Here is a 13,192-nt window from a genome sequence, read left to right as displayed (position 1 = left end):
ATGGATCACTATAGACTCTCCTAACAACATCTCCTGAGTCAACACACTCACTCCATCAGGTAACTCAATCTTAATAGGTTGACTCACTCTAATAGGTTTCAAACCTAATCTCTCTATCATTCATGGGAAATAGTGCTACCGTCCGCTCTACGGACTTAAACCACTCTTCTGCCTCTAGCGGGTCCTTAGTACCCCTAAACTCTGGCGGTTAAGGCTGACTGGCAAGCCCCTGAATGGGATCAGCCCGAGTCTGTACTGTCGAAGGTACCGGCCTTTCTCGCTCTTGTCTTGCGATCGGTCCTCTTATAGGGGTCTCAGTTCTTTCTGGTACAACTCTCCCCTAACTCTCAGCTAACACATGCTATACTACGTTTCGGATCATCGTCTCATCAAGAGTAGGGGGAGTTGGTTCTAGTGGGTTAGAGGGTTCTCCCTCGTTCATCACACTCTTACCTTTCTTCCGGTTACTATGTCTCATCTACAAAACGATCACACTTGATCAATTCAAGAGAACACTTAACATAAGGAAAGAATTAACTTACACAGTCGGCTCTCAAACATCGTAGCGACGAGAATGGTACATTGTCAAATCCCAAAATCTCTGCTCTGATACCAAAAATGTAATGACTCCATTCTACTCAAATACTCATACGATATGCATAGTAAAAATACATGTAAAATAACATGAAAAGTTGGGCCCAAATTTTTCTTTTATTAAACATATACATTCTTTATACAAAACTCATATCATGTACAAACTGTCAAAAAAATAAGGTGGATAGTGTAGCCATTTCTCCTCGCGTGCCGATGTCCATCCGACTGTGTACTCACCTAGGTCCTGTAAAAACATAGGGAACAACGGGGTGAGCACAAAACAATGCTCAGTAAGTAAATCCTCTACTCATTAATCCCCGTAACTCTCTCTAATTCTTTCCCTACAAATCTCATTTACTCTCTCTTTTATATTCTCTCTGTTTTCTCTTTCTCGTAACTCTTTTCTACTAACTCTCTTTAATAAGTCACGGCCTCATCTGACCGGAGGCACGGCTGGGACTCACTCCCATTCTCCGTGACTTGTACTCACTCTAGCCGATCGGACTCGGTTATGTATGGATTCAGAACCTTTGGCCATGTGAGTGTATAAACTCTCTCTCGGGTACTCTCAGGGATAGCCCTCATCCGCATGCACTCTCACGGGCTACACCACTTCTCTCTCTTATACTCATGCCGCTCTCTCAATGCGGCGTACATGCAGGAATACTCTACCCATACTCACAGGTTCCCCATCGCACAACCTACTCTATTCACTTATTTAACACTACTTTCTCTTTATTCTCTAGTGCTCATTCTCTCATTCTCTCTATTCTTAGAGTAGCTTAAACTCAATTTCTCTACTCTTTCTCTACTCTCTTTCTCTAATGCATAATTAATGCATATTTAATACATATGGATGACTCATGCTCATTAATGCACTTATGAGATGAAATTATGCCATGTAGCAAAATTAAGGCTTTCTACTCTTACTCATGCTTCTCTTGAGCATTTCATCATACAACTTATGTGCATATAAAGCTCTACTTTAGCAATAACTTTTCTCTTCTTTTTAATCATCCAAAATGGGAGAAAAACTCCCTCATACACTCTAAATCCCTATCAAAGGAAAACACTTCTATAAAGTTTACTCAAAACTTCCTTCAACTTCAATCAAAACTCACTCAACATCATAAAATCTTAACACTTCTCTTAAAGGAAATACATCCAACAACTCAACATGAATACTCATCTCAATTCCATTTATCAACAAGTAGACATATCTTTCTACTCAATTTCTCTATAGACATCATATGTACATATATAAAGAAATCTCTACTTAAAGACTTTCTCAAATCTCAACTTGGTTGGATTTACTTACCTTGTGAGGGAATAGCTTCTCTAACACTTCTCCTTTCCTTTGATAGCTTGATTTCTCTCTACAACTTTAAACAACAACAACAACATAAGACTTTAACCAAAACATACTAAAACTCTCATCTAAAGCAAGAATCCTTACCTTAGGATGCTTTAGATTAAAACTCTACTAAAAACTACTCAAGAAGTCCTTAGAAATCCTTGGAAGATTGAAAGAAATTTGAGAGGAAAATAGAGAATGGAAGAGGCGGTGGAAATGGATGAAATGAAGGGTTCTCTACACTTAACCCTTTTTAGCTCAACTTATGCACAAACATCCCCATTTTGCCCTTGCTCTTTCCTGGAATTCCATCCATATCCTTAGATTCCTTACAATCACACCCCCATACTAACATATTCTCCATGAAATTTTCTTACATTTTACTCCCCATTTTTCTTGGTAATTAGGGGTAGAATGGTCAAATTGCCCTTAAGGAAAAATATCTAAAACTTAATAAAACTTTTCAGCCGACCCGTCATCGCGGCGAAGACAATTCCGTTGCCGCGACGAAACACTCCAGCAGCTACTCCGTGGGCTACAGCACTTCTTCGTCGCGGCGAAGCTTTTTCTTCGCTCCGGCGAAGCCTGTAACACAAAATTTCGCCAAGTCTTCATAATTTTCAGGGCAATCACTCAACTAAACCAATACATCCATTCAACCAAGGGCCAACCAAACAAAAATAACAACATATAAGTTTAATTGAAGCTGGATCAATAAACATTTAAGCAATACAACGACTCTTAACTACGTACCTCAAAAAGGGCGTTACACCTCTCAACCTTTGGAATTAGTATATTCAGATTTATGGGGACCATCCCCTATTCCCTCATCCGAAGGTTTTAAGTATTACATTCAGTTTTTAGATGACTATAGCAGGTTCACTTGGATTTCCCTTTGAAAAAAAATCTAAGACTCAACTTATTTTCAAACAATTTCTCAAACTGGCTGAAAAACAGTTTAATACAAGCCTAAAGTGTGTCCAAACAGATTGGGGAGGGGAATATAGGAGCTTAGTTTCTAACTTTCTTGACCATGGCATTATTTTTAGGCATCCATGTCCCCATACTCACCAACAAAATGGGAGAATAGAGAGAAAACACAGACAAATAGTTGAACAAGGCTTGACTTTGCTTGCTCAAGCTAGCATGCCCCTAAAATTTTGGTGGTTTGCCTTTCAAACTTCCACCTACCTAACCAACAGATTGTCTACGGTTGTTCTATCCAACCTTTCTCCTTTTTAGTCCTATTTAACAAAATTCTAGACTACAGAGTTGTTAGAGTATTTGGTTGTGTAGTCTATCCTTACCTTAGGCCATACAATTCTCATAAATTTTATTTTCACACTACTAAATGCACTTCTGTTGGATATAGTATGCATCACAAAAGATACAATTGTATGGATTCTAATTGCAGAATATACATCTGTCAAAGTGTTAAATTTGATGAGTCCACTTTTCCTTTTGCTTCCTCTTCATTATCTCAGTCTTGGGAAGTATCTACTTCTACTTATACTTCTTTTGTCTCATTGAATGATAATTATTCTGCCCCCTTTCACATCACTGCTTAGCCAACACCAAAACTACCTGCGTTCCCTACTAAATCTTTGTCGCCTGTTGTCACTGATCAACACTTTCCAGTTATCACTGCTTCATCTAATGTTGCTGAAAATCCTGCCATATTATCACTTCCATCCATGAATGCTCAGCAGAACTCATCACTACTACACTCTTCCAACTTAGCAGGCCAGATTCATGAGTCCCCTTCTATTAGTCCTACTGCAGACCAGATTCATGAGTCCCCTTTTACCAGTCCTACTGTAAACCAGATTAGTGAGTCCCCTTCTGCCAATCCTACTCAGTTTCCCGACTCTACTTGTTCAAAGTCACCTGAAGCCATTCATCTTACAGTTGAACTACCAATTGATGCACAACCAACCAACTTAGCAGACCAGCCTAGTGAACCTCACTTATGCAGACCAATTGATACACCACCACTCCACCTAGCAAATCAACCTAGTTAATCTCATTCATCTAGTGCTACTTAGTCCCATAATTCTACCTATTCAAAGTCACCTGAAGCCATTCACCTTACGGTTGAACTACCAATTGAGACACAACCTTTAAACACTCACCCCATGGTTACTAGGTCCAAAGCCAAACTCCATAATTCTATGTTAGTTTCTTCTACCACTACACTTTCCCACCTTGATACTGATTGATGCGTGCAAATGCAACACCTAATTTTACCTCACTAAATTCTAATGCAAAGTCATGTAGTAGCAAAGAGCAAGTAAGGGTCTTTCCCACAGAGGATTTGTGAACTTAATTAATTATCTACTTCTAACGGGGTTTGTCACGAATTATCAACCAAACACTAAAAAGAACTCAAAGCAAACAATGTAAATCAAGCAATTAATGATGATAGAGAAATCAATAAGAGAAACTGGATTGAAGGTTTATTCACCACCACTGGACATAGATTGCATATAATAAAAGCACTCTTTAACTTTCTACCCTCTTGATCACATCAACTCAGAAAATATCAAACGTTGATAAGTCTCATCTCTCCTTACTGAGGCGTTGGACTAGACACGGTCATAACCCAATTCCCTATTTATTAGATAACCTAGGATACGATCTCTAGATTCAAAGTAATAAAAGCATTAAGTTGCGAGAGACCTACTGAATCAAGGCTAAACTCATATGGTCGGTTTAGTTATCTTGAGTGATTACCCCCCATGTATGCAGGCATACACTTTACCACTAGTTATTTAGGTTAATAAAGCGATTCCGTACTAAACAACCTAAATTGGCATTAATAGATTAATCCTAACGATTTAATTGGCCACTTAAACAATTAAGACAATCTATCTAAACCCTATTCACAGAGAAATAATCACATAACCAAGAAGGATCAAAAGATAAAAAGATGCAGATTTTATTGAACACAAGACATGTCTAGGGTTTTGAAATCACCCTCAATCACAAAAGAATTAGTTCTTCATGAATAAATATGAGAACATCATTGTTTTATTCATAACAAATAATAATAACAAAGAAGAAGAAAAACTTAGTGAAACTTGGTTGGATTAATGAAGTTGATGATGATCTCCTCCGATTCTTCTTCTCCAAGCCTTCTTTAATCTCCCTTTTTCTTCAGTTCTTGAATGATCTTTGTTCTCTCTTTTTTTATCTCTAAAAGAATTCCCCTAAAATAATGCTAAAAGACTTATATTTACATCCCACAAGGGTTAGGGTTTTGTTTTCCTTAATTCTAGTTACTTTAGGACTCTTAAAACCCTATTTTCCTAGTCAAAAATGGAGGAAAAGTTCCCAGCTTTCGTGACTGTGGGGTGGCACTGTGCTGTGGCACAGTAGGTACTGAAAAAAGTGTGCCGCTGCACAGTAGCTATAGGTCTTCTTCCCGCATCATTCCACTATTCTTCAAAGATGGTGATTTTTGGACTCGATAACGATGGCATTTGGAAAAGTGATAAACATACGAAATGTAGCCCTTTGAATCAGCTTTCCAATGGTGAAGAATCGTCTTAATTCGAGTTCTACAGCTCAAGATATTCTCAAAATACCGAGGCATGCTTAAGCTGGAACGTAATCTAGAATCTTCTCTTTACTTCAACTTCCATAACTTCTTCAACTCCGATTCTCGATCTGTTTGTTTCCATTCGTCAAAAATTCTCTTGCCAACATCATCTCTCATCCGAATATTATTTTTGAGCCTTATTCCCTGAAAACACAACAAAAATACCCGTGATCCCGAAAAGTGCGTTTATGAAACAATTAAGTTAATTCATGCGAATTAATCCTAATTTCTAACAAATGATACCTATAAACCACTAAGTATAAGTGTATTTTCAAGCACTTATCACAACCACCAACCAGCTTCTTGCTAGTCCCTAGCAAGCTAAGTGATAAAAATATGTCTTCTAGCTTGAAAATTAAAATAAAATAAACATAAATCTAATCTACACCAAATCACTTCCTTAGATTGTCACGGTTGCATTTAGCGTATGCAACAAGCCTTTAAACCCCTAGGTGGCCCTAGTTGGACAAGTTGTAGTCTCATGAGGGTTTCCAGCGATGATACCCACAAACATCCATGCTAAACCTAACCTAGACTCTAAAATTAAAAACAAACAAGCAAAACATTAGTCTCTGGATATACATTCGTCTCAAAAAATTGCATACAACACATAACATAAAGAATAGTTAAATATCACCCAAGCCCAAAGGTAACTCAAAAATCAATTTCATTTTCATTATCAACTCTCACACATCAATCATTCCACAAACCCGTTAATCTCAAAACCCGGATGATCACATGCACAAACTTCACAAACAAAGAATTGATCTCAAAATTTTAATAATATAATGTAATGTATAGAATCATATTCCATAGGCTCACTTTTCAAACTACTCTCCACTAATGTAGAATGATCACACTACCTCAGATCAATAGGTCTTTATTAAGCTTGTAACGTTAGGCTAGGTTATGAGGTTATGAAAGAACGGAAAAGATAAGCAAAAATAAGAGACTCAATCCTATTTCTTTCAAACACTTTCATTCACGCACCATCATTCTTCTTTACACCCAACTTTTTCCACCCTTTATCAAAAATAATTTCATTGCATCATTTATACTTTGCAGTGTTTCTTAATAAATTTCCCTTTTTTCTTCTTTCTCTCTTCTCTATTTTTCTTTTCTTCTCTTTTTTTTTTTTTCTTTTCAATTTTTTTTTTTTTTCATTCAGAAGAAAGAAAGGAAAGCTAAAAATGCTACCCCAATCTTGATTAAAAAGCACTCCACAACCCCCAACCTATTCTTTTGAGCACATTTGGAATAAATTGATAATTTTCACAAACCTTCACCCTCACTTCTTTAATTGCTCTCACCAATCTTGTACTTAGATTAAGTCTCTTAAAATTAAAGGGTAGGAATGTGTTTTTGGCTCAAAATAATAGTGGGTTAATGTAGGTTACATGAAAGAAAATCAAGGCTAAATGTGTTTAATAATGGCTCAAAGGGGTAACTAGCGATAATTTAAATAAAGGGTTGGCTTGAAAGGCTCAAACGATCCAAAGATAGCCTAAATCATATCCTAAGTAATGTTCATTCTAGGATTTCGCCTCAAGTAGTTATCAAGTGAGTTCTAGAATTTGTTGAGATCGCAAAAATATCTATGAAAATTCATACATAACAAACATCACTAAGCCTTAAGACTAACCAACCAAATCATACCACATAGCATGAGAGTCTCAAACTAGATGAAACTAATTATTCAAAATTACCCCTAAACCTAAGCGACATTTAACATCTTCTAAACATCACATGTTATCACAATTATAATCATATCATTGACACATAAATTAATCCGAAAAACTAAAAAAAATTTAATCCTAAAAACATGCAAACACTAAAAAAAAACTACAGAAACACAAATGCAAACACACAAATGTAAACACATACTTAGACATACCAAAGAATTAATATTTCTATGTCCCACCCCCAACCTAAATTGGGCAATGTCCTTATTGCTCTATTAATCGGTATTAAACAAAAATCATTAGGAAAAACGAAAACTAACACAACTCAATGGGTTGCCTCCCATGTAGCGCTTTGTTTAATGTTGTTAGCCTAACATTGTTCTTTGCTTAACCGTCCATGTCCGTTGGTTCACGGAGAGGTACTTCATCCAATTGTTCCATGAATGGCTCTTAGTATGGCTTTAGACGATGGCCATTGACCTTGAAATCTTTCCCGGTCTTCATTCTCTTAATTTCCACTGCACCATTGGGAAAAACATTAGTAATCACAAAAGGACCAACCCAACGGGAACTTAACTTACCAGGAAAAAGTTTAAGATGTGAATGGAATAGAAGAACTTTTTGTCCAGCTTCAAAATGCTTTCGCTGGATCATTCTATCATGGAAGGCCTTTGTTTTGTCCTTGTAAATGCATGAACTTTCATAAGCTTCATTCCGTTTCTCCTCAAGTTCATTCAATTGCAATTTCCGTTGTTCTCCCGTTGCGTCTAGTTTCATATTGCATTGCTTAATTGCCCAATAGGCTCTATGCTCTAATTCAACGGGAAGGTGACATGGTTTACCATAAACCATTCGGAATGGGGACATTCTAATTGGTGTCTTATATGCTGTCCTATACGCCCATAATGCATCGTCAAGTCGCAAGCTCTAATCTTTCCTATTTGGATTCACGGTCTTCTCTAAGATGGACTTGATTTCCCGATTAGAGACTTCGGCTTGTCCACTCGTTTGTGGGTGGTATAGCGTAGAGATCTTGTGGGTGACGTTGTATTTCTTCAAGGTAGCCCAAAATGTACGGTTGCAAAAATGAGTGCCCCCGTCACTAATTATGGCTCTAGGTGTTCCAAACCTTGCAAAAATGTTAAATTTTACAAAATCTACAACTTTAGAATCATTAGGCCGGGTGGCCTTTGCTTCTACCCGTTTAGACACATAATCAACAGCAAGTAAGATATAAAAGTAACCATAAGAAGACGGAAAGGGTCCCATGAAATCAATACCCCATACATAAAAAATCTCAACAAATAAAATCAGATTTTGGGGCATTTGATTTCTTGGGCCTAAATTACCTGAGCGTTAACATCTATCACATGTTTTGCAAAAACAATATGCGTCTTTAAAGAGTGTAGGCCAATAGAATCCACTCTCAAGAACCTTGAGAGCTGTCCTCTTTGCTCCAAAGTGTCCTCCACATGCATAAGAATGGCAAAAAGTTAAAATTGAATTAAATTCACTTTCGGACACACACCTTCTTATGATTTGGTTGGGGCAATATTTCCAAAGATATGGATCATCCCACACGTTTTGTTTGGCGATCTTCTTCAGTTTGTCCTTGCTACCATGTGACATGTTGGGTGGGGTTCTCTTGGTCACTATGTAATTTACTATATCTGCATACCATGGTCTCGAGGATGTCATCGCAAGTAATTGTTCATCTGGAAAATCATCTTTCAATGGAAGAGCATCTTCTCGATTTATCAACTTACTTAAATGGTCTGCTACAACATTCTCGCTCCCTCTTTTGTCTTTAATTGTTAGGTTAAACTCTGTAGCAATAGAATCCACCTTATAAGCCTTGGTTTAGCCTCCTTATTCATAAGCAAATACCTAAGAGCTGCATGGTTAGAAAAAACAGTAACTTTAGTGCCAATTAGATAAGAACGAAACTTTTCTAATGCAAAAATAACGGCCAAAAGTTCTTTCTCAATTATGGAGTAGTTAAGTTGAGTGTCATTCAATGTTCTTGAAGCATAATAAATGGCGTGTGGTAACTTTCCAACTCGTTGTCCTAACACGGCTCCAATGGCATAATTGCTTGTGTCGCACATCAACTCGAATGGAAGACTCCAATTGGGTGGCTGAATAATTCGGGCTGTGGTTAGGAGTTCTTTTAATTTCTTAAACGCCTTTATACACTCTTCATTGAACTCAAACGCTACCTCTTTTTGTAACAAACAGCATAAGGGCCTTGCGATCTTGGAGAAATCCTTGATAAATCTCCTATAAAATCCTGCATGTCCAAGAAAAGAACGTACCTCTCTCACACAAGTGGGAGCTGGTAAGGAATGTACAAGATCTATTTTAGCTTTATCAACTTCAATCCCCCTAGATGAGATAATATGCCCTAAAACTATCCCTTGATTTACCATAAAATGACATTTTTCCCAATTTAAAACGAGATTCGTTTCTATGCATCTTTTAAAAACTAATGCCAAATTACCCAAACAATTATCAAATGAGTTCCCATAGACACTAAAATCATCCATAAACAGCTCTATAATGTTCTCTATGTAATCGGAGAAAATACTTACCATGCACCTTTGAAAGGTGGCTGGTACATTACAAAGGTCAAATGGCATGCGTCGATAAGCAAAAGTGCCCAAAGGGCATGTAAACGTCGTCTTCTCTTGATCTTCCGGTGCAATCACAATTTGATTATAACCTGAAAATCCATCAAGAAAACAATAGTGAGAATGGCCCGCTAAACGTTCAAGCATTTGATCTATAAATGGAAGAGGAAAATGATCTTTGTGCGTTATGGCATTGAGCTTGCTTGCCATCCCGTTTGAATGCGAGTGGGAACTAAGTCATTATCTTCATTCTTTACCACAGTTATTCCAGATTTCTTAGGAACTACTTGGACCGGACTAAACCATTTACTATCCAAAATTGGGTAGATCACACCAACATCTAACAACTTGATTATTTCCTTCTTCACTACTTCCATCATTGGTGGATTCATTCGTCTTTACGCTTCTCTTGTAGGCTTCGATCCTTCCTCTAATAATATGCGGTGCATGCACATGGAAGGACTTATTCCTTTAATGTCAGTAATTGTCCAACCAATTGCCGTTTTGTACTCTCTCAACACACGAACAAGTTTCTCTTCTTGCACCTTTGAAAGGTTGGCCGCTACAATCACGTGCAATGTGTCTCCTTCTCCCAAGTATAAATACTTGAGATGACTTGGTAAAGGCTTAAGCTCCAAGGTAGGGGCTTGCATAATGGAAGGTAAAAGTTTCTCATTAGATATGGGAAGAGAAATATAGGAGATTTCATACCTTGGATTTTTCTTTGGAAGCTCATCCAACATTGCTATAGTTTCATTTAGCTCTTCTCCCAACTCTACATCTTCATTAAAACTTTGAGGTTCCTCGGTTGATAACCCATTCCATATTGCCACTTCCAATGGATCTTTACCCTTAAGCTCGAACATTTGCTGCGTTAAAGAATCAAGTAAATCAATGGAAAAGCAATCATTGTCATCATTAGGATACCTCATTGTGTCAAAGATGTTAAATTGAATGCCTTCCCTATCAAACTCCATTGTTAATGTCCCATTATGCATATCTATTTTCATACGGGCTATTTTCATGAATGGTCTCCCCAAAAGCTATGGCGTGGTTTTCACAGTTGTTTCATCTTTCATGTCAAGCACGTAGAAATCCACTGGAAAAACAAGCTCGTTTACCTACACCAAAACATCTTCCACAACTCTCTTTGGATAGGCATTAGATCGATCAGCGAGTTGAATAACTACGCCGGTCTCTTTAAGAGTACCAAGATTTAAATCAAATAAATTGAGTAAGGCAGGACATTAATAGAAGCACCTAAGTCCAACATTGCTTTCTCAAACCTTGTGTTGCCTATGACGCATGGTATGGTGAAACTACCCGGATCTTTGCACTTTGTTGGAAGCTTCCTTTGCAAACCACTAAGACATTTTCTCCCACGCTCACCACCTCGTTTCCCTTCAGTTTTCTCTTGTTGGTGCACAATTCCTTAAGAAATTTCGCATAACGCGGCACTTGCTTTATTGCATCCAACAAAGGAATGTTGACATGTACTTTTCTAAAAGTGTCCAAAATTTCTTGTTCATGTTCCTCCTTCTTTGATGTGGCAAACCTGCTAGGAAAAGGCAAAGGAGGTTTGTAAGTATTAATAGGAACTTTAGATTGTACCTTAGGTGGATGTTTTGCATTAGAAGAATCGGTTGGCAAATTTTCTGCACTTTTGGGCTGCTTTGTTCCACCTTGAATCAACTCATCTCCAACTTCTTTCTCATCATTTGGCTTCTTGTGAGTCTTCTCAAGTTGTCTACCACTTCTCAAAGTAATGGCACTAGCATTCTCCCTAGGGTTAACCAAAGGTTGGGAAGGAAGCTTTCCAGACCCATGCGCATCTAATCTTCCAAGAATACTAGCCAATTGACTAACTTGGCTTTCCAAATTCTTGATTGACATTTTTGTTTCTTGTTGGAACTTGAGATTCTCTTGCTGAAATTGAAGAGAGCCAGTTGCTAATGAGTTTACCAAGTCCTCCAAAGACTTACCTTGAGGTTGGGAAACATTTTGGGGTCTTGCTTGGTACGGTTGTGGAGCTCGTGGGTAAGGGAAACCAGGTAGATAATTAGTGACAGTAGCTTGTTGATTTCCTTCAAGCTAAGATTAGGGTGATCCCTCCATCCTGGATTATAGGTATTGGAAAACGGATCATACCTTTGCCTTTGTTGTCCTTGGTATCCTCCCATGGCATTTACTTGTTCTGCATTTGTCTCTTAAAGGGTAGGACACATATCGGTAGGATGTCCCACATTGGAGCAAATTCCACAAGTCTTCACTTGTCCAATTGCAATTTGTTGCACAAGTGCAGTCAAATTATTCAATTTTTGTTCAAGATTATTGGATATCCCCACTTCATTTACCTTCCTTGGTGGTGGATCGAATCGAGTACCAAATTGTTGAGAGTTTGCCGCCATGGTTGCAATTAAGTTCCTTGCTTCTGTAGGAGTTTTATCACTAATGCTCCTCCACTTGCTGCATCTATCATGCTCCTCTCCATTGGCATCAATCCCTCATAAAAATATTGGAGAAGTAATTGCTCACTTATTTGATGATGCGGACGGCTAGCACACAATTTCTTAAACTTTTCCCAATATTCATATAAGTTTTCCCCATTGTATTGCCAAATCCCACAAATTTCTTTCCTAATGAGTGTGGCTCGAGATGCTGGAAAATACTTCTCCAAGAACAACCTCTTCATCTCATTCCAAGTAGTTATGGTCCCGGATGGTAGGTAATAAAGCCATTCCTTAGCACTATCTGCTAAAGAAAATGGAAACACCCTTAACTTCACTTGTTCCTCCATTGTTCCATTTGGTTTCATACTCGAGCACGCCACATGGAACTCCTTGAGGTGCTTGTTTGGATCCTCTCCTGCTAAACCTCTGAAAATTGGTAGAAGATGAATCATCCCAGATTTAAGCTCAAAAGCTCCCCCTATTGTATCATTGTATCGAATGCATAAAGGTTGTTGGTCAACGGTTGGTGCAACCATCTCTTTGAGAGTTAGATTAGCCATCTCCTCTTGATCTGGAAAAATCAGAAGAATCACTTGTGAGTGGAAGATCGGTATGGATTGCTTGATCGAGAGTTGATCTATGCAAAGGTTATTTTGAATGAGTAATAGGTGGAATTAGATCAGAATGCGGATTCGATCTCAAATTGTATCGCGAGCTCATTCACCTAAAACACCTGCAACTCAAAAACAAAGAACAAATAAAAATTGAAAAATAAACAAAAAGTAAACAAATAATTAAGTTAATAAAAATCCCCGGCGACACGGCGCCAAAAATTAATGCATGCAAATGCAACACCTAATTTTACCTCACTAAATTCTAAT

The 13,192-nt window shown here is 37.8% G+C and overlaps 1 protein-coding gene across 1 annotated transcript; it reads right to left on the bottom strand.

The window, feature by feature from the left end:
• Positions 1-7,681: 7,681 nt before the first annotated feature.
• Positions 7,682-12,871, bottom strand: LOC116134142. The gene is given in 10 exon segments (XM_031419827.1): positions 7,682-8,123; positions 8,760-9,060; positions 9,063-10,064; positions 10,067-10,136; positions 10,230-11,086; positions 11,089-11,227; positions 11,230-11,516; positions 11,613-11,787; positions 12,105-12,310; positions 12,313-12,871. Coding segments are annotated over 10 exon segments (4,038 nt in total).
• Positions 12,872-13,192: the final 321 nt, after the last annotated feature.

Source organism: Pistacia vera, unplaced genomic scaffold (assembly GCF_008641045.1).
Source record: "Pistacia vera cultivar Batoury unplaced genomic scaffold, PisVer_v2 Contig283, whole genome shotgun sequence".
NCBI classification, from domain to species: Eukaryota; Viridiplantae; Streptophyta; class Magnoliopsida; order Sapindales; family Anacardiaceae; genus Pistacia; species Pistacia vera.
This window is presented reverse-complemented; position numbering and strand designations above follow the sequence as displayed.